General features: G+C 39.7%; 1 protein-coding gene across 2 annotated transcripts in view; it reads right to left on the bottom strand.

Annotated features, from left to right (window-relative positions):
• The window catches only part of LOC149300781 (voltage-gated delayed rectifier potassium channel KCNH8-like), a 157,160-nt gene that overhangs the window by 46,669 nt on the left and 87,722 nt on the right, over nucleotides 1-22,769 (bottom strand). For both annotated transcript variants that reach the window (XM_089484804.1, XM_089484803.1), the window contains exon 7: nucleotides 20,913-21,120. In XM_089484804.1, the coding sequence (XP_089340930.1) occupies nucleotides 20,913-21,120 (208 nt within the window). The remainder of the gene's footprint in view (nucleotides 1-20,912; nucleotides 21,121-22,769) is intronic.

The raw sequence follows: 22,769 nt of genomic DNA on the forward strand, positions 1-22,769 counted from the left end.
TACCTTGTTTTAATTTTATCTAATTTATTTAGCAATGATTTAAAAAAGACCATTGGTGAATTATTGTCTAATTCACATACCATAATTACCATAATTACATATCTCACTTTTTATCAATTTCTCGGTGGATGATTTTACAATTTAAAGATTTTTTGATCATTATAGCTGCTCCTCCCTTTTTTGCATCTCCATTGAGGCTGCTAGCATCATGCCAAGTTGTTCAATCCTATAATCTCATTTGTCTCCTAGTCTCCAGTGGGTTTCTTGTAAGAAAGAAACTTCCACCTTCTCTCTATTTAAAGTTTTCTGGACCATATATTTTTTTATAGTGGGTGTTCAAATCTCATACATTTGAGGTCATAAACCTTCTGTGTCCCCATCTCCTTCTCCTTAGTTCTGCTTTTTGTCTTGCCTCTTCTTGTTAATCTGTATTCTTTATTTTGTATTCTCTTTTGGTCCGCTTCTTCACACTACCTGTTCCATTGACATGGCAGTCCGGAGCATTTCCGCAAAAAGGGCGAAAGCCTCCATGCACACATTGTCCCTTGAATGGAGTAATGAGGGACATGCTGTCCCCTTGGGGCACGTTGCGGCTCCGTCCTTTTGCGTAAGTACTTCAGGAAGCCAGAATAATGCAGATGGATCTGCAGAAAAAAATTCTGCACCTGGATTTCTGCACCTATTGCATTATATGCATTATTCTGGCACCCTGAAGTACTTCCACGAAAAGGCGGAGCCACTGTGCACATCATATAGACAACCTCTCCTCTATTCCTCCAATCAGGGGAGAGGGTGTGTGAGTAGACAGCCCTTTTCTGGAAGCTCTCTAGGCGGCCAGGTTAGGACAAGTAAGGCAGAGAAAATATGGAGACATTGAGAGAGAGAGAGAGTGACATGAGAGTGAGTAAAAACAAATTTTGTTTCCGAATTAAAAAAAACTCTTCAAATTACGCCCGAACCGAAAGAGCAGGAAACAAAATTTGTTGTCTAAAAACAAATGGACCAAAAATGAAACAAAAAAAATTCTAAAATGTGTTTGGTTCCTGTGCACAAGTCTAATTTCTTTTTTTTTTTCAATGTTATATACTTTTACAATGTTTATGGGATAAATAAAGGTATGATGCTCTCCATGCTACATAAGTTTTCTGTGTGCAGAACATTGCTGTTACTTTTGCACAGCTTCAGACAATATGTTCCTTGTTAATAAATGTTTGGAAGAAGTGATCATATAATATAGTTTTGTACACTTCAATGTAACAACAATCCCACTTGTTTTATCTTTACCATTGCCTTTGCTTTCTAGCTAGCCGAATCCAATTTAAAATGAAAACTTTGTCTGCAGGGCAGACTGCAGATAATTTGAGTACGATAATTGGACAGGCACAAATTGGGCACACTAATGTACTAGTTCATTTCAAAGTTATAGTGATTTTGGTTATATTTGTGGTGAAGTTCTGTAAACATTTTCTCATCTAATGATTATGGTTACACATTCATTGCTTAATGTCTTCCAGCAAACAGAAACAATAACTCTAAAAACTGTCCTCACTGAATGTCCTTTATAAAATGTATCATATCTCAGAAACACAGATATACTGTAATAGTGAAAGTTTTCTTTTATCATAGCAAGATGTCTGCTCGTTTGAGGTTAATAATGAATACAGAGTAAGGAATCCAAGCTCAAGTATTGCAATCATTCACTAACATACCCCAAACATGAATAGCATTAGTTACATATGTCATGGTTCTTCAAACTTGAGGTTGCACAAGGGCTCTTATTCTGCCTTCAGTGTACTGATCACTGCATGGGACAATAATATTTAACATATAAGAAGGTTTGAGATCAACTGAACTAAGATCAGACAACTGCCTAATATCTTGTCCTATGGTGCATAACTGCTAAGGAGCATCTCAAGTTGAAGCTCACTTGCGCCAATACAAAGGACGCATCTCTATTAATACATCAGTCTCATCCTGCCCACACAGCCAGTCCATACCCAAAATGCCAAAATGTTCTCTGCATTAGAAAACCAACAACCCCAGATTTACATTTTCCCTTGCTAGTAATACCCAGAGGAGTGCTATAAGTATCCCTCTGGGTATAAATTGGCAAGGAGGTCCACATCTGAACCCACCATTACACTTAGGATGAACTCCAAAACATATTTGAAGGTTCAAAAACATACAAGGTTTGAGAAGAACTCAACTGAGAATGGACAGCCACTTCATAGCCTACCCCATGGTGCATCTCCTCTCAGGAGAATCTTAAATTTTTGCTCACTTGTGTCATTACAGAGGTAAAACTTCCATTTCAGCTGTTGTTATTCTCAAACCTATTAGTATGTTATTTCACCATTTGTTTACACTAAATGTAAAGGTGAGTGCAGACATGGACCTCCTTGCTCACTTATGCCTATAGGTATACCAACTGTACCACACTAACGAGGGCCATGAAGGCGACAATATACATCTGGTGTTGGTTCTCTTCTGCAGTGGAAATTTGCCTTGCATTTTGGTAGTTAGCTTCTGTTGTAAACACTTGTAAAGATTGTAATATTATTGCATTGGGGTATGTCTATGAAGATTTTTTCCTTTTCTTCTAACACAAATGAGCTAAAATGTGAAACATTACCAAGAAGGGCTGCATCATTAGTTAGGTTATTAAGCTGTCCATTCTTGGTTGGTCTCTTCTTAAACCTTTTTGTATATTACCATAATATTTAACACGATAGCTTCTGTAGTAATGAAATAGTAAACAATGAATTGATTAATATCTTCCATAAGTGTTTTATAAGTTTTTATTTTACTGGGCTATATCGTTGGATCTGCCCCAAAATTGTGCCAGAAGTTACTCATGGTCCCCTGTAAGCACTTGAATAGAGTCATGATGGGATATGTTGAAAAGATTTTTCCTCTCAAGTGAGTTAAAACTTGAGACATTCCTGAGCATGGCTGGACTGTAGGCTATTTAGCATCTCTATTTCAGTTTTTGTATGTTATTTCACCCTTCAGGGATCTCTTGGGGTCCACGTGTAACAATGGGTCCAGACGCAGTAATGTCCACCCCAATTGTAATAGTAAGTCCGCGACATAGATCTTATTGCTCACTTGTGACTAGAGGGTAACCAATCACGCCCCACTGATGAGGCCCATGAAGGCAGAAAGGTATGTGTGGGGTTGGTTCCCTTGTCTAGAGGAAATCTGAGACATTCCACCATATGGCAGGCTTCTTAGTCCCTGTATGTTCCTGGTTGAGTTCTTGTATGTCACAATAATATTTATCATTAGATACTTTTACAACTCCTAAGGTAATGTGATACTCATAAGGATGAAACTCCTCTGATTAATTTGTTATGACACCTTACTGTGAATGTCTAGGGCTAAAATCAAATAACAAGATAACCATGGGGTGTATTAACTAAACGAAAGTGCTTCTAGGTTGGCAAAAAAAATCAAAAGTCAACTGGCATTAGCACTGCCTACAATCACTTACAACCTGCATACACACACCTGCAGGAGAGTCGAGTGTGTGTGAGTTATGAGTGATTTTATTTGTGAGTAACTGGCAGATTCATTAACTTCCTGTTTTTGTATATACAAAATAGGAAGCATGTATCTAAAAATCATAGATATCCTAAAATTAGGATTATGGATTTTTGGATATACAGGGACTAAGTAATGGGTAAAATGCCATGCCAAGAAACACACAATGCCAAACACAGAACTACTATCCAAACGTTCCCTTAAAACATCAATATTTTGCCAGAAAACACACGTTAAAAAAAATGTGTCCTCCTTTTGTGGTAATAGAGAATTCCCACTCATCTTTTTTGGAAATAGTATATGATTTTTCATAAAAATAATTTCTAATATAGTGTCTTTGCTCTTTTTTCCCCCCTGTATTTTGTTATAGAAATGTCATGTTTGTATGTGTAATACATGAAAAATGTTAATGAAAGCATACTCCACGTTTGGAATTCAGTATTTGGAATTGAGAGCTCCTTTAGTTAATAGCTTTTTTTATACACAAAGTGATAATTAGCATTAATCACAGGGATTAAGCTTTTAAACGAAACACAACACACTCATGAAAACAATTCAACCAAAAACGGAAAAAAAAATCAGCTCTTAGAATTCTTGTTATAACGAGATAGAGTCAGCAACAACTAATTATATGTTTGCATACATAACAAAATTAAAGAAAATTTGTTAATGGTTAAAAAGGATAATTTTAGAGAAAAAAACAGTGCATAACAAAATTTGTTTTCATTATATTTTTGTAATGTGGTATTGCAGACCCAATTGAGGGACACTGGAGTAGGATGATGACCTAAATAGGGACACTTGGGAGGTATTAAGTATGGAATAATATTTTTCTGTACACAAAGTGCTGCCATTTCATTTAACAGTGCTGGGGTGGATGTGTAATTCACACAAGAAACCCTGTAATAGCTGGTTTTGGTTTTTTTGATGAGTAGAAGCATGGAACAGTAGACAACATATAGTAAAAATCAGTTCATGGCCTTAACCCTTTTAGAAGTAATTCAAAGATTATGCAAGAAAAAAGACGCTTTAAATGTGTGTAAGACGCAGTGCATACATTGTTTTTGCTATATAAATAAAAAGATTATATATATATATATATATATATATACTAGGTAAACTTAATTTCAAATTAAGAATTAAAAGGACTTCATTAATACTTGAAAATTATTGAAACTCTAGGCTACTGATGATGATGACTCTCTCCTCCACCTTGTGATGTTGACACACTTAGGTTTCCGCATAACATTTTTTTGGTGAAAAGTTTAAAACCTGGTCTTAAAACCATGGCAACCAACAGCAAAGACCAACCAGATGGAACATTCTATGCGTTACTATGGTGATAGGTCCCATTGCCTTTGAGCAATACCTGCCTCATTCATTATTTGTCTAAAATTTTGATTTGTTATTCTTATTTGAAATTCAAGATTAACCCTTTGTTTTTCCTCTCGACAACCAATGTGGCCTAAAGCTTGTAAAATGTGGTCTCCTCCATGAGCTAGTTTTGAAAATGTCTAGTTCGTAAATGACGCAGACAAAGCAGGGATCCAGGACTGATACAATCTGTTCAAAAGCTTATTCTACTCTTGCCAAATGCTGTTCTTTCTATTTCCTCTAGGAATGATTTATGGGTTCTTTGTATGTCCGAAATAAACAAATCAGCCCCTCTATAAAATATCTAAAAAAGCATGCAACAATTATATATGCTACAGAGACATAGTGACGGGAAAAAAAAGTCCACCAAATAATTGGAAGTCATTACGGCATTTAATTTATTCCTGCAATTTGCATCATTATATACTGCTCAGTAGTAATTGCCTGGTAAATGAGCAGGAACTCGAATTTTAATACATAATTTTCCTTTCATTTCTTTCATAAATGAACACGCCTGAAATAATTATAAAATGAAACAATTATATCCACAGTACAACCTAGAGTAGTTTTGATACTAATGTGTGTCATGTCTGATATTTTTGTAATATTTGTGTGCCTGGATCTTATGGTTGTAGAAGATTAATGTGTTTATTAAGTAGATATGTTACCTGGTCTCCATTGGGTGATCTGCAATCACCACAACATAGTACACCAGAACCTCTAAAAAATGAAGACTGGGCACATCAGGCAACTGCACAATGGATCAGTGCCACTTATCACCATTTCTCCACACTTATGCGCTTATCTAAGAGGCAACTGAACTCTCAAAAACTATAACACATGGTGGCACGCTAGTGCCTTATTGGCCGCTGACCTTAAGGTACCAGAGCCATGTTTACTGTTCTACTCTATATGTTTGCAGTATTAAACTGTATATTCATAATCAAAAAGAGATTACAATTCTGGCAAACTTTGACTGAGGCCTATTTTCAGGAAGACGTCATCTTTAGTGAAAAAGGTTATCCAAGCTTTGGTCCGACTGTATTTAATGGAGCCTGTGGGTTAAGAACCCAAATATCATTACACTAAAATTATTTTTGTACAATTCTGACTAATTAGGGCTATATCATTTACTGATGAGATGATTAAAAAAAACAGTGGGGCTACCATTTAAATAGCTTCTCTGGCTTAAAACTATGCTTTTAAGGTCATAGTTAAGTACTGATTAACCTTTTGTTACAGTTCCACACGGTACAGACCCAAATGTCTGTATTCGTATTCACATTTCACCTAGAATGCTTCTTGTCATTATTCTATCACTTATTTTGGGTGTAGCAGATGCTGGCTGAAACCGTAACAGTGTTTTCATTTAGTCCCATAAACTAGGATGAGATCCCGCACTACCATGATTCAAGTGAGTCTCCTTCCATTCTGAAAGATGAAAGAAGAATTTGTATCTTGTGCCACTTTACCACCCTCCTTATATTACATCTAAACCTATGACTCTCCAGTTTTGGACTGTGGCGTCTTTTTCTAACATTTCTCCATTATCCCGTCATGTACTTTGTTAAATCCCTTTACATGCTTCTATCACAGTTGCCCTCTCTCTGCTTTCCTTCGAACTATCTATACTGAGATATCAGTCTTTTCTAGTATTTTTTTTTTTGCAAACCATTTACCATTTTAGTAGCCCTCATCTGATATCTCTACAATATGTGAATATGCTTCTGGAGATGTGGTTTCCCAACTATGAGGTCTGACCAGAGAGTGCAGATCCACCTCCCTCTAACTGTAACCATAGCCTCTAGCTATAAAACCCAGCACACAACTTGCTTTTTCCAATACTTAATTACATTGCCTGCTAAACTTTAAGTTATCAGGATCAATTACTCCCAATTCTCACTGCTATTTAATGCCTTAGTACATGTAAGTTGTTATGTAGCCATTGAAATACCATGGGCTTTGATTGGTAAAAGCAATGCTTGGTACAATAAGGAAGTTCACTCATCCAAAGTGAACTCATCACAAGTGGACAGGTGAGATTCAGGGGATACATGGAAAGATCAGGTGGGGCCCCAGACTAATACTTCAGTAGGATAGATACATATGGGAGCTTTTTAAACAATAGAAAGTCACAACAAAATTCAATCACCTGTGGCTCCAGAAATCACATAGGGGACCACAGAAAAAGTTAAAGGGCCACCAAGCAACAGCAGGTTTTTATTCTCACAAAAAATTAATTTAGGTTAACTGAATGTTCATACATATTCAACACATTACTAAAGTAAATATTGACATATGCTATAGTAGATACTGTTTATTTCCTGCAGGCAATTTGCTGGAAGATCCAGACACAGTAACTTGATTTTCCCTTACACAGAGAGACACTTGGAGCCCACTCTTACTGACTGCAACATATGACTACAAAGGAGATTCTTACAGGCTGATTGTGTCAGATGACAGGAACTGAGAGGCCCTTCCTTCTGCCGTTACGATCATACTCCAATGGATATTGTCTGTTCCTCTGCAGATACCTTTGCTGCAGGAAAAGGATCACTTGCACAAAGTGGGCATCATAACACCTAGCAAAGGTTACCTGCTATGCAGTACAGGCAGTACAGTACAGGATAAGGAACCTTGCTATCAGGCACCCTGAGGCAAAAGTTCCCTTTGACCCTTTGTTAATGTTTCTGATGGCGTTACAGTGGGCATCAGTTGGAGGGAAACTGCAGACAATGCTGGTACAAGTACAGGAATTGTGGAATTTTATTTTATCTCACTACCGCCAACATTCTATCATGATTCTCCTAAAAGATTCCAAGCTCACAAGAGCAGGGCTCTCTTCTCCTTCCGTACCAGTATGTTATTGTTAAACTTGTATTCTGTTCGCTACAGCAAGTAAAATGTGATTTAATGTAGAATGGCTTTAATACTTACTTTTGTGAAATACCGCATTTGCCCGAATATAGGCCTCACTTTTCCACCCCACTTTAAGTTTATTAAGTGGGGGTGCAGCCTATAATTGGGGTTTAGCATTTAGCAATTCCAGGCGGGTGATTTTCTTTTTTCTTTTTCATTGAGCCCTGCTGCGGCCAAGCTCTGCAGGGGACCTGGATCCTCCTCTCCGGCATCCGTGCACGTCTGCGCGATGTGCGTAGACAACCTCCGGTGCTGGCACTTCCGCTGGGGCTTCTGTAGTGAAGCACCGGCGTGACATAACCTTCCGGTGTTCCTCCATAGAAGCCCGGCGGAAGTCCCGGCAGCGGAGGTTGTCTACGCACATCGACCCGGAAGCCGATTTCAAGCTGGCCATGCTAGACACCAGGGAGTCTGGGGGTGCATTGGTAAGTCGGAGGGGGTGGCATATCAGGGGGGCAGAGTGACATATCGGGGGGTAGAGTGGTATTTCTAGGGTCATAACGCATATTTGGGGGGCAGATTGGTATTTTTAGGGGGCATAAAGGATATCGGGGGGGGACAGAGTGGCATATCTGGGGATAAGACAGAACCCTCCATCACTGGGGCCCCTGGAGAGGCCTGACTGCCAGCCTCCTCCTATTGATTATGGGCCCTGACTTTGTAAAGACTTCTGTGGCTACCCCAGCAGTATATCATCCCATCACTTGCTGGTGTACTAATATGTTGTCCTCCCTTCCCCCCAGTTCCACCACTACAGACATTTATCCTGGCCATCCCTGGAACTGGTTTCGGCCAGTAATAGATAGTGGAGGTTGGGACCATATTGTATTGTTAATCCCGTTACTGCCCCTGTTGTCTCTGGGAGGCAGAATAAGGGGGCTGTTTGTATCCCAATATCTTGCTTCAACTTAATGTGTGTTTTGCTGGATATATCCAGCCCTGTGTGTGAGAAATAAATCAGTCTTTGTTTTGGTTATACCCTACACTGAGTCTCGGCTAGTGACTGGGAAACTGGGGAAAGAGTGTGTTGTCCCAGACTAAGGGAGCACAAGTCAGCCGGACTATCCAGCTCCATGACGAGGGGCATATGTATAAGTAAGGTGCATTATGAATTAAGGGGGGACCTTAAAATGGCTATTGGTTTTACAAATTTCTGTTTATATATAACATATAGTGACTAACTGCATAATAGATGCCATAATGTTAAAATACATGTATTCCTGTGTATTAGATAAAATACTGTTTTACCATTCCACTAATGTGTATTTTTTCTTAAAAAATATATCTTTTTTTAAAATAGCACCAAACTTTTAGGGTGCAACCTATATTCGAGACAATATGGTATAATTTGTTTTGTGTGCACTCAGAACTCAATTAAATCTCCTCATGTTTTCTGCACCACTTACACAACATCAGCTGTGAAGAGAATTAAGAAGGTGAAGTTGTATGTCGGCTATAGCATCTTCTTAGAGATTACTCTAACCTTAAAAACGGTATGACGGTATTTCAAATGCGGTATGACGATTTGAAATATAACATGACATATAGAAAATGTAAAAAAAAATGTATTGATTAATATCAATTACATTTTTGCTGAGATTCACCTCAAGTAAGATGTTTTATTTTATCAATATATGGGTTGTAATTAGACTTGGGCGCCAGGGGGCTCTTCGTGTTCGTCTTCGTACTCGTCTTCGGAGAAAAAAAACCTTTGTATTCCACGAATATTCGCCCGTTCCTTCCTTCTTTTCGTGGCCATTCTTCGTGCTCGTTTCATCTTCGTTTTCTCCCGGCTGCGTAGCAGGGGTTAATACGGGGTTAAGAACACATCGGAGCAGCAGCAGCAGATGCGATCACGCCGTGAAGGTACGTGTGTGTGACTCAAGGGGGCCCAAGCCAAGGGGCCGCCCGAAATATTTTTTCCGTTTTTTTTTTTTTGTTTGTTATTTTTTAAATAAGGCAAGCCGGGCCACAGAGCTGGCGACGGCCGCCTAGTCATTGATGCAGCGTGAGGGGTGAAAACTCCGCCCCCTCACGCTCAGAGTGCAGGAGCACCGGATCGCATCAAGCATGAGCATGAGGGGTGAAAGCTCCGCCCCCTCACACAGACTGCAGGACCAGTGGATCGTGCCACGAGAGCTGCATGAGGGGTGAAAGCTCCGCCCCATCACACAGCTGGAGCTGGAGCACCGGATGTCTGTTTTAAAATAAAACGGCAGTCTTCATCTATCAGGGCCCCAAAGTGGAAGGAATAGTTAGGTCAGTACAATAATGTATTTTAAAAAAAAAATTGTATGTGTGTATATGGCATTAAATTATTATTTAATTATTATTTAAATTATAAACATAAAAATAAATCTATGTGTGTGTCTGTGGAGGGGGACAAAACGCATAAAGTTTTTTTTTTAAATTCTTAAAAAAAATGGAGATTCCTAGATTTATTTTTATATAGATATAATTGTCTAGACACATAAACACTTATATATAGATTAGACACACAAGTTCAGCTCCCCAGTGTCACCTTTGTCCCCATCCAGTCAGGCACAGGATGGGCTGTTTGGGGAGAAAGATGGCAAACCCTACGTGTGTTATCTGGGTGCTGGTCAGGTTCTATGTGGGCAGTGTGGAGACCAGGGCTGGTTTTGGGGTGTGCAACCTGTGATCTATGCTTATAATTTAGGGGGTTTTATCTATACCTTTAATGCAGAGTTTTTATGTGAATTCTATTTGATCTATATCTGCAATGCTGGGTTTGTGTGTTATTCTGTTGATCTATATCCGCTATGCTATGTTTCCATACATTATTTATGTATTCAAAGAAAAAGGGGTGCATGTACAAAAGGGGCCCTTTGTACATGCGCCCCTTTTTCTTTGATTTTTTACAGATATGATTCAATATGTAAATTGAATTTGTTGAAAAAAAATTGTTGGGTAAAAATCATGTTTTTTGGGGGGGGCCCTTAACAGATTCTCGCACCCGGGCCCTGAGGCGTCTAGTTACGCCCCTGATGCACCTCATTCGTTGATGGCAGGCGAGTCCCCTGCCGAACCGACCAATAGAGTTGCACACACGTACCGAGGTGTACTGTGCACAAAATGACCTAGACAAATGCTCCAAGGAACTTGGCCTCCTTTTTATCATACACAGTCACACATCCATAGATGTTTAATAAAAGAAAAGGGATTATTTTACATTTTTAAATTGATTTTGGACCACTTGTAATACATGCCTAACATTTTCTACCTATTTATAATGGCATACTTTGCAACAACCCAACTTTTACTGGACAGGACTGGAAAAAAGCAGGACTGTCCATGAAAATGTTGGGTGTGTTGGCAGGTATGCGAATGGAAAAATGTTGGACAAGAACTAAAAAATAGCTTAGGTTTAATGTACGGTTATTTTTAAGATTATTAGCAGTGCACTGTTTTGGTTAAAGATGTATTATGTCTAAATAATAATTTAATTTTAATTTTAATGGGTTTATTGAATTTTATTTTAAAGTTATATTTATTATTATTTACTTTATTATATTTATTTAATGTTGTAGTGCTACCCTACCCAGCTATACCTATGTGCACTAACATACCTAGTTAAGCTAAATTTAATGGGACAGGAAAAAAGCAGGACTGTCCCTGAAAAAGTTGGGTCTGTTGGCAGCTATGTGGATGGAAAAATGTTATAGGGTGAAGTGTGAGTTATAGCGTTAATGCTAGTGAGTGTAGAAGTGAAGGTCAGGGCAAATAACTGTTGGAAAGGTCCTTGTGATTTGTGAATTGTACATGTGTGTGTTATGTGTGTTATGTGTTATGTTACTGTGTTATATGTGTTATGAGTGTTATGTGTTATGTCACTGTGTTATATGTGTTATTGTGTGTGTTATGTTTGGTAGGTTGTGTATCAGACGGAAAAAAATGAAATGAAAATGGAAAAGGAAATGGAAAAGGCGAATGAGTGGGCAATTGGCGACCCACTCACCTGTTTCACCCCAGGGCAAAGCATCCAAACAACTGTCAGTCCTAGACGTTTGGCAGCGGACTTCCAGAGCTCAGACACTAGGCCCTAGCGTAAGCTGGCTACTCCAGCGGAGGTAGCAGGCGTTGCCACACCGCAAACAGACGCAGCCAGGGGGGAGAAACTACCCTTACCATTAGGGACATTTTGGGCATGACTCTAACCAGAAAGGAAACTGGCATTAAAGAGACGCTGGCACCACCACCAGCAGCAGCAGCAGCATTGGGAAAGGCGAATGAGTGGCCAATTGGCGACCCGCTCACCTGTTCCACCCCAGAGCAAAGCATCTAAACACTGTCAGTCCTTGGCGTTTGGGAGCGGACTTCCAGAGCTCAGACACAAGGCCCTAGCGTAGGCTGGCTACTCCGGCGGAGGTAGCAGGCGTTGCCACACCGCAAACAGACGCAGCCAGGGGTGAGAAACTACCTTTACCATTAGGGACATTTTGGGCATGACTCTAGCCATGAAGCGAACTGGCAGAGAAGAGACGCTGGCACCAGCAGCAGCATTGGGAAAGGCAAATGAGTGGGCAATTGGCGACCCAAATTAACTTTCCAAGCTAAGAGCTGGGTAACCCAACTTGGGCAGATTGAATTTAAGAAAGGCAATCTGCTCCATCAGATGAGGTGCCATGCGTGAGCGCTGTGGACTCAGTATGTTTCCAGTCATAGAAAACACGCGCTCACTTTGAAGAGTGGTTGGCGGACATGATAGAAGCTGCTGCGCAACCCATGAGAGTGCAGGCCACATACTCCTCTTTTCATCCCAGTAGCTAAGAGGATCAACATTAGGTGCAGAAGGAACTTCACAGAGGTAAAGTCTGACCATTTCAGCAGCACTACTCTCCTTTCTGCTGCTAGATCTGTCAGATGGTCCAACTATACTCCCAAGTGCCTCTTCCCAAAACGCAGCTGCTCCACTCAACTGTGTTGTTGTGATGCTTGTGGCACTGCTGCTGATGCTGCTGCTAGGAGTAGAAGACCACATAATCTCTTCCTCCTCCTGCACCTCTCCCTCCTCGGACAGCATTCCCATTTTACGCTGCCAGTCACGCACCTTGTTGACCAATTGCTCCCGGTAGCTACTGAGAACATTGAATTTCAAAGCTAGATTTCCCTTAATTCTTGGATCGCAAAGGAACGCTAGCATCATTTCGGGACTCTCTTCCATGCGTTTGCGAAGGTGTACTTTTAGCAGATCCTTCAGCTTCCTGACTATGGCTGCTACGTCAGGATGTAGAGTGCCACCTTGAACAGCCTCACGGTTTTCAAGGAACACATCCATCTTGCTGCCTAGATGGGAGAACACTGGGATCACCTGGGCCAGACTGGCAGTGTTTGAGCTTAAATTTTCAGTGGCATCCTTGAATGGTTTAAGGACTGCCACTAGCTGGGCGATCACTGTCCAATCCTCCCTATTCAATGGAGATGTAATCCCAATATTGTGCTCTGAGGCAAGATTATGGATTGCCCTCTGCTGCTCCAAAATCCTCTCCAGCATGTCTAACGTGGAGTTCCACCGTGTACTGACATCCTGACGTAGGCAGTGTACGGGAAGACCTGACCTCTCTTGCTCTTCCCTCAAAAGTTGGCTAGCCTTAACACTATGGTGAAAGTGCCCAGCGATCTTTCTGCAGCGGGACAGAACTACTGCTGCCACATTAGTTCCTTCTGACATTGCTGCCTTCACTACAAGATGGATGATGTGGGCTGCACAGTGCACACCAACAATATGACCATCTCGCAGCGCTTTCACCATATTGGCACCTCCGTCAGTTACCACAAAACCAACTTCAACATTGGTGCCTGCCTCTGCTCCCATCCAAAGGCTAAACATTTTCCTCATCGCATGCAGAATATTTTGGGAAGTGTGCTTTTCATCCATCACTTTTGCATGGAGAAGGAATGATCGGTAGCCTGCTGCAGCAGCTTCCTTGGGCACACCGGGCTGCCACCAGTGTGCTGTCAAAGAAAGAAAGGCATGCTGCCCACTAGGTGCACTCCACAAATCTGTTGTGAAATGAACAGACTGACCAGCAGCCTTGGAAAGCTCCTTTTTCACTGCTGCAACACAGGACCGATACAATGAGGGGACAATGTTCCTGCTGAAAGTGAAACGTGACGGAACTGTATATTGTGGAGCCACAGCCGCCATCAATTGTTTGAAAGGCTCCCCTTCGATCATAGAGAAGGATGCCCCTCCGACAGCAATGAATTGACCAATAAGTGGCGTTACTTTATTGGCCTGCTGTTTGGGCATTGACCTTTTGGATTGGAATGCCACAAATTGTTCCAATTTGGTGGGCTGGACATGCAGTGCTCCAACCTGCCTTGGTCTCTGGCTGCCAGCACTAGCTGCTGCTGCTGCTATTGGCTCAGAAGCAGCTGTTGGGGTTTTTCCACGGCCACCAGCTATGCTGCCTGCACTAAGTTTTACTTCTGCATCTTTTCCCAATAGCACAGCGTTGTGTTGAGTGCTGAGGTGATGCTTCATGCTAGCCCTGGTAAAATGGCCAGACACTTTCCCTCTGCTTATTAGCTTCCCGCAATGTTTGCACTTTCCATAGCACCCTTCTTCAACATTTTCAAAGCGCTCCCAAATTGGGGCGCGCATAGCCTTGGAGTGTGCCTTGGGTGCTGCTCCTACTGCTCGGGGTGGATGAACAGAGGCAGAACTAGTGGTGGTGGGACTGGTGGTAACAGTACTGGCCATAGTGGGACTGCTAATTGCTTTAACTTTAGATTTGCTAGGTTTTGCTGCTGCTGGTGGTGGTGATGGTGATGATCGTAGCGGAGAAGGTGGAGGCTCAGGGGAAAATTGTGCACTAATCATTTGGAGACTGCTCCCTGAGGAATCTGATTCCTGACCACTCATCTCCTCTACTTCCTCTGGCTCATAGTCTAGTTCTTCATCAGCCAGATCGAATGGAATTCCTGCTAGGCTGGAGCTAAGACTGATATCGTCGTGAGACTCGTGACTAGTAGTAGTGCGAGCAGGAAGAACAGACTCTGTACTTTGCCTCTCAGTCTCAGGCTCCTCTGCTACCTCACTAGGTGGAGTTCCACTATGTGTAGCCCTCTCTCTAACTGTCTTTACAAAAATATTGTAAGGACTTGGTGGCTTGCTAGAGGTACTAGGAGGACATGGCGTGGCGGTACCGGTGGGAATAGTAGGCGCAGCACTAGTGGTGGTAGAGGCGGTAGAGGTGGGGGTGGTGGTGGTGGTTTTCCCTACAAAGGAATGAGATCGCTTTAGTTTTGGACCCCTCTGAGTCTTGCTGCTAATTTGGCTCTGCTTGGTACCTTGCATGCTGCTTGTGGATGGGGAAGATGCTGCTTGGGGCAAAAGGCACTTCTTTTTACTCACTGGGCTAGTAGAAGTACTAGTTGTGCTACCCTTTAACTTTGAACGTGCTTCTGGTGCTTTAGGCTTTCCGTAAAAAACCATAGACCTTGTGGGCCTAGCAGCACTACTACTGCCTGCTTTTGGTGCCTTTCCTTTACTTGATGATCCTTCAAGCAATGCTTCCCCAAATGATAAGCGAGAACTTGGCCTACTTGGCCTACTAGACTGACGCAAAGGCTGCATCTTAGAACTGGTGGTGGTGGTAGATGGAGCTTGTCCCTCCTTAGTCCCAAAAGGAGGATCCATTTCAAATTTTGTGTTGTGTGTGTCGTGTAGTGTTTCAAAAAACGTAAAAAAAAAAAAAAAAAAAAAAAAAAAAAAAAGGGGGATAAAAAAAATTAAAGACTTTGAATTTACACGGGCCTAAGAGCCTATCCTACTACTATGCTAAACCTAAAGCTATATTAGTATTCTAGTCTAACTCTAGGCAGACGCTCTCAAGCCCACTAAGCTAAAGTGAGATTAAGTTATATATAATATTATATTATTAATAGATTAGAATTACTTATATTATGGATTATAGATAGAATATAGATTATGAATTAGAAAGAATTACTTATATATATTATAGATTATGAATTAGAATTTATATTATATTATATATTATAGATTAAGAAGATTAAAGATTAGAATTATTTTAGTACTACAGCTAGTAGCTTGAAGCTTTGCTTAGTACAGTTGTTGTCGTCACACAGTCAATTTTTCTTGAAAAGAAATTAGAAATAAAATAAAATGTCACAGCAAAACAGTTAGCTTCACTGCTTGCTGAAACACACAGCACTTATGCGGCTGCACTCACTAGCCCAACAAGTTCACTTCACTGATGGACTGAGGTGAGCAAAACACTAAGGGTACTTTTTAATAAAATTAAAATAAAATGTAAAATAAATGAGAAAATCTTTGCAAAACAGTTAACGTCACTGCTTGCTGATCAAAAAAGAACACAGCACTTATGCGGCTGCACTCACTAGCCCAACAAGTTCACTTCACTGATGGACTGAGGTGAGCAAAACAAATGAAATAAAATGAAATATTATTCATTAAGAAAAATTGACTTGGTCTCTTGCTGTTGCTAAAACAAAGCACAAACTATACAGCTGCCGCACCACTACTAATAAGATTAGCTGAACTATAAGCTAGTAGTAATTATTAATTATATTTATAGCTAATTTAATTAACTATTAAGATAAGAAAGCATTATAGAATTATTGATATTACTGATTTTAGATTAGACACTAGTAGATGTCTTGAATGTCTACAGTACACTCTACATTAGTATACTATTACTAACTATAGTATATGTAACTGACAAATATATATATAATTTTATAATGTATTCAATTATTAATAATATATTCTATTAAATTATTTATAAATTCTATTATTTAATTTATTTAAGCAGGACAGGCAGTAGGCACTAGTGCCAGCCCAGGGCAAGGGCACCCCAGTGCCAGTGAGGCACTGAGTGCACTGTCAACTCAACAGCACTACACAGTTGATGACAAATTAAATAAAAAAAATATTAAATCAATTAAATTATTATTATTAAATATTATTAATTCAGTAGAATTGAAGTCAGGAAGATTACACTGTGAGAAATGGCAGGCTGAGGCTTACCAGTCTCACACAGAACAGAACAATCTCTCTGTAACGCTCGGATGCAGCACAGCAGTGTTGCCAAAGCAGTCACAGCGAAAAATTAATGGATCTCTCAGGCAAGCTCTGGTCTTATAAAGGCGCTTTCAGAATTCAAAAAACAGCAGCACAGGCATTGGACGAGACCCTTAGCGTGACGTCACAAGAGTGAGCTGATTGGAGAGATGAGGATCAGCTCACTCCTGTTTGAAATTTTGGCGGCTGTGCGGCAAAAACGAAGACTTCGTCTTCTCCTACGTTTTGCTGGCACTGTATTCTCTTCGGCGCTTCTTTGGCACGAACAAAAAAACGGCCTCTTCGTGGTCATTTACATGTTCACCCGAAGACGAATGCGAAGTCTAGTTGTAATTATTTTATTCTTAGAATAGTAAGGGTGAAAGAACCATTACTCCATTGTAAACTATCAAGGTAGGTAGGCAAGGCTTACAAATGAAGCATACAAAACAATTATGTTGTACCCAATATAAACCACTGGCATATCTTTGGTTCCTATATCCATACCTGGAAAGTTCCTAGGGTTAGGCTCCTAGTGCTCTCTCTCATCTGAGGGAGTGGCTTTGTGTGGAGACAGGGCTAGTCAGGAGTAGGGTAGGCATAAGCATGCATAGGGTAGGACTAGCCACACACATATGAGTAGGGCTAGTCTCAGGCTGCTTTAAGTGCTCTGAGGATAGGGTAGGGAGTAGAAATAGCTAGACATCACTCCCCTGCCAAGAGAAAATAGTAGGTTACCTGGAGATCAGGGGGTTCAGAAATTCCCCGGAAAGTCTGGGTCAAACCTTAAATGTGTTCGCAGGTATGATATAATCCTTTTTCTATGGGTATAGCAAGGATGTGAGAACAGTTTGGGGTCACTGGTTAAGACCAAATGGGGTTCAAGGTTTATGATTTAAATCAACTATAAATCAAATAAAGCTATATATCAACCATCCTGCCAATAAAAATTGTAGGACTTGTTTCTAGCATTTAAAGAAATTCCAGTCAGCATTTTACATGGCTCTAAGAGCTAAGAAGCACTATTCTCCAGATAAAATCTAAATGTACTCACAAGTGCTCTAAATCAGAATACCGTACACAGACTTTAAGAAACAGATACACTATATGATCAAAAATATGTGGACACCACTTGTAATTATTGAGGTTAGGTGTTAGTCACAACTAACAGATGTATAAAATCAGGCACACAGATGTGCCATCTCCGTAAAAAAACAAATGAGCGGGGCGTGTCAAGGAGGATTTGGGTCTTGACCCGTTGAACCCGAGAAGCGGTGCTTCACCCGGCAATTTCTGGGCAAACCTGGAGAGTTCCCAGGTATGACTGTAAGTGCTATTATTGTGAAGTGAACACATTTAGGAGTAACAATAACTTGGCCACGAATAAGCATTACTCACCACCGATTTCCAAACTACACATGCACTGTACATCAAGAGTTTTATGAAATGTGTTTTCATGGATGCACAGCTGCACACAAGCCAAAAGATCACCACGTGCAAAGCCAAGCATAGACTGATTTGGGGTAAAGTTCACCACCACTGGACTCTAGAGCAGTGGAAACATATTCTCTGGAGTGATTAATCATACTTTACTATCTTGAAGTCTGATTGACGAATCTGGCAGCTGCCAGGAGAATGCTATCTATGAGAATGCATAGGGCCTACTGTATCTTAACATTACCCATTGAACAGCTTTGGGATGAATTGGAACGCTGATTGGGAAGAGGCAAATTAAACTAATGTTCAAATTCAATAGCTTAAATGAGTGATGGGGAATTTCTTCCCAACAATCACATTGTAGACCAGCCTGCAGAAGAGAGGGAAACTGCAAACCACACCTCTATATACCACTGTTCAATGAATTTAGGCATGAACTGAATTGATCTAATCTGCTTTACGATGTGATGTGTATTTAAGAGAGATGCTTTTCACATTTATTTTGCATAATAATAATAATAAGGAAAAGACATGAGAGCTTTTTTTAGCTGAATGGGCACACATTCCAACAGAAACACTTTAAAATCTTGTGGAAAGTCTTCTCAGAGGAGTGAACACTGTTATAGCTTCAAAGGCTGGGCAACTCTAAGTTATTGCGCATGGTTTGATATAGGTATATATATAATATAGGTTTGATGGTCAAGCATTCACAAACTTTTGGTCATATAGTGTAAGACAAAGACTTAAAGGACCACTGGCTGTGTAATCATAACATAGTAACATAGTAACATAGTTCATAAGGTTGAAAAAAGACCATCAAGTTCAACCTATATACATATTGTGTCCCTACTGTGTTGATCCAGAGGAAGGCAAACAACCCTTATGAAGCAGATGCCAATTGCCCCATACCAGGGGGAAAATTCCTTCCCGACTCCAAATATGGCAATCAGAATAAATCCCTGGATCAACGTTCTGTCCCTATTAATCTAATATCCATAACTTGTAATATTATTGCTTTCAAGAAACACGTCCAGGCTGCTTTTGAACTCTTTTATTGAGTTTACCATTACCACTTCCTCTGGCAGAGAGTTCCATAATCTCACCGCTCTTACTGTAAAGAACCCCCGTCTGTGCTGGTGTAGAAACCTTCTTTCCTCCAGCCGTAGAGGATGTCCCCTTGTTATAGATACAGTCCTGGGTATAAATAGGTCCTGGGAGTGATCTCTGTACTGCCCCCTTATATATTTATACAAAGTTATTAAGTCCCCCCCTCTAAGCCATCTTTTTTCCAAACTAAATAACCCTAATTCTGATAATCTTTCTGGGTACTGTAGTCCTCCCATTCTCCTTATTACTCTGGTTGCCCGTCTTTGAACCCTCTCCAGCTCCACTATATCTTTCTTGTACACTGGTGCCCAGTACTGTACACAGTATTCCATGTGTGGTCTGACTAGTGACTTGTACAGTGGTAGAATTATTTCCTTGTCGTGGGCATCTATGCCCCTTGATGATGCACCCCATGATTTTATTTGCCTTAGCAGCAGCTGCCTGACACTGGTCGCTACAGGTAAATTTACTGTTAACTAAAACTCCTAAGTCCTTTTCTATGTCAGTGGTCCCCAGTGTTTTCCCATTTAATACATATTCCCAGCCTGGATTTTTCTTTCCCATGTGCATAACCTTACATTTATCTGTGTTGAACCTCATCTGCCACATCCCAGCCCAAGGCTCCAACTTATGCAGATCCATTTGTAATCGTGCACTGTCCTCTATTGTGTTAACGTTACAGAGCTTAGTATTGTCTGCAAAGATTGATACTTTACTATACAATCCCTCTACAAGGTCATTAATAAATATATTAAAAAGAATAGGACCCAAAACTGACCCCTGTGGTACCCCACTAGTAACAGTCACCCACTCAGAGTATGTACCATTAATAACCACCCTCAGTTTCCTATCACTGAGCCAGTTACTTACCCACATACACACATTCTCCCCCAGCCCAAGCATTCTCATTTTATGTACCAGCCTTTTATGTGGCACCATATCAAATGCTTTGGAAAAATCAAGATATACGACATCCTGCGAATCACCCCGATCCAGTCTTGAGCTCACCTCCTCATAAAAGCTGATCAGGTTAGTTTGACAGGACCGATCCCTTGTAAACCCATGCTGATATGGAGTCATACATTTATTTTCATTGAGATACTCCAAAATAGCATCTCTTAGGAAACCCTCAAACAGTTTACATACAACAGAAGTTAAACTAACAGGCCTATAATTCCCCGGGTCACTTTTTGTCCCCTTTTTGAATATTGGCACAACATTTGCAATGCGCCAGTCCTGAGGAACAAACCCTGTCACTATAGAGTCCTTGAATATTAGAACTAGGGGTCTCTCTATTACATTACTTAACTCCCTTAGAGTTAAGCCAGTCTGTAGACCCCAGATGGACACTGACCTGGGTAATTACTACCAGGCACAGATAGCCTATGGTGTTTAGATATACATAAATGAACACAGTTAATATATTCTGTTATTACAAAAATGACATAAGTAAGTATCTTACCTATATCCCAAGTAAGAGGATTATTTTCTTCCATTTCCATTCTTCCGATGACATACCAGATGCAAGCCATCCAATGAGCCAACAGGGCAAACATGGACATGAGCAAAGTAAGCACTATAGTACTATGCTGGGAGTAACGATCCAGCTTCTGAAGAAGACGTAAGAGACGTAACAATCGAATGGTTTTTAGAAGATGAACAAGGGAAACCTACAGTGCAAGCAGAGTAACTGTTAGAACTGATCAGAGGTAAATCCTTTTTTTAGCTAGGAAAATGTCCTTTCAATTAATAACAACACATGTAATTTACAGGATGCAATAAAAATATGTTTCTAACATTTGTCAAGGAATACAATGTGTTTGTTATTTTATATAATGTTGATTTGTATTGGATATCTGTTTTTTATATTGGCATGCCCTTTTGGAATTGAAAAAAACTCAAAATATTAGTGAATAAAATGCTCTGATACTTTGGAAACAAAAATGTAAAAACAAAACAAAACAAAAACAAAACAATGTAAGCATGCATAGAACCTTTCTCTATGTGCTGTAAATTTGTATATACAAACTACTTATTAGCTGATTTTATTTTGGTTTGCTCACCTACATAACAATTTAACTTTATCTTGGTTGAATACTCACTGATGTATTAGTTATATCAAAAAAATATCCATTTACAAAATAAAAAAATATGACAGCATTAGCAAAAGAAAATCACATAATGGTATGCAGACAAAAATGTGAAATGATATGACATGGAAAGCAAATAACTATGGATTAACGTACACAAACACAGGTTATGGTTCTGTATCTTAAGATATGCTTATACATGCTACTGAGTTATAGACATTATACATAAAATAGCTGGCCTATTTAACTAAATCTATCTGATTTGGTTGACTTTAGAACATTTTTTAAGTACAATCTGACTGCCAATTCTTTAGCTAATTAATATATATTTTATATCATGTTTTATATATTCAACGGCCTTTCTATGTTCATGTACCTACTAGAAATATTTCAGTAAATAATGCGTATTATTATAAATCGGGAACCAGTTTTAGTGTTTTTACAGTAAAATTTAAATGTGTTTATTTAAACAAATATTTTCTGGATAAATTCTGGAAAAAGGTATTATATGATGTAATTTAAAATAGGATTAGTTCTAATAAATACATATTTGTAAATGCTTCTAACATTAATGGTTTCTTTTTTAAGAATTCAATTAATAACCAAGACCAAAATCTAGAAAATGATGACACATTTCACCATTTAGTTAATGTATTACCGAAAAAGATAAGTGCACAAGCAATTCTTAGCTTGTATTAGATTGCAGTGTATAATCTTTACTGAATGTAGTAAATCCCTATACCAAGAGATTAAATAACAACCTGTAAACCGAGGAACAAATCAAGCTAGTATAATTAAAATATGTCATTATAGAGGAAAAAAAGGAAAACGGTATTTAACGGTTAAATGTAATTAATTGCATCCTTGCTTGTTGCAATAGCAGGGTGCAGATGTTTTATAGTAATAAATAGGCCCCTTGTTTAATAGTGGAGAGATAAAGACTAACATTTGGCATTCATTCCTTGGTGCATACCAGGTTGTCCTTTTGAAGGCATAAGCCAACGCCATTTGTAGAAGGCAGCATTGGAAGCATAGTAAAAAAAAAAAAGAAAAGAAGAAACAAACTGTTTCAAAATCTGAACTTTTTGGGGTTTTAATATATTTTCTTTTAAACTGATACAAATCATGGCTATTTTGTAAAGGAAAATACCCTGTAGTATTGTCCTTCTGAGGTGTTCTGGCTCCTTTGATACTGTTACCAGTTTTGTGTGTTTCTAGTCCAGGATGTT

The sequence above is a fragment of the Sceloporus occidentalis genome, unplaced genomic scaffold (genome assembly GCF_023333645.1).
Source record: "Sceloporus occidentalis isolate IW3139 unplaced genomic scaffold, rSceOcc1.0.p SCAF_23, whole genome shotgun sequence".
NCBI classification, from domain to species: domain Eukaryota; kingdom Metazoa; phylum Chordata; class Lepidosauria; order Squamata; family Phrynosomatidae; genus Sceloporus; species Sceloporus occidentalis.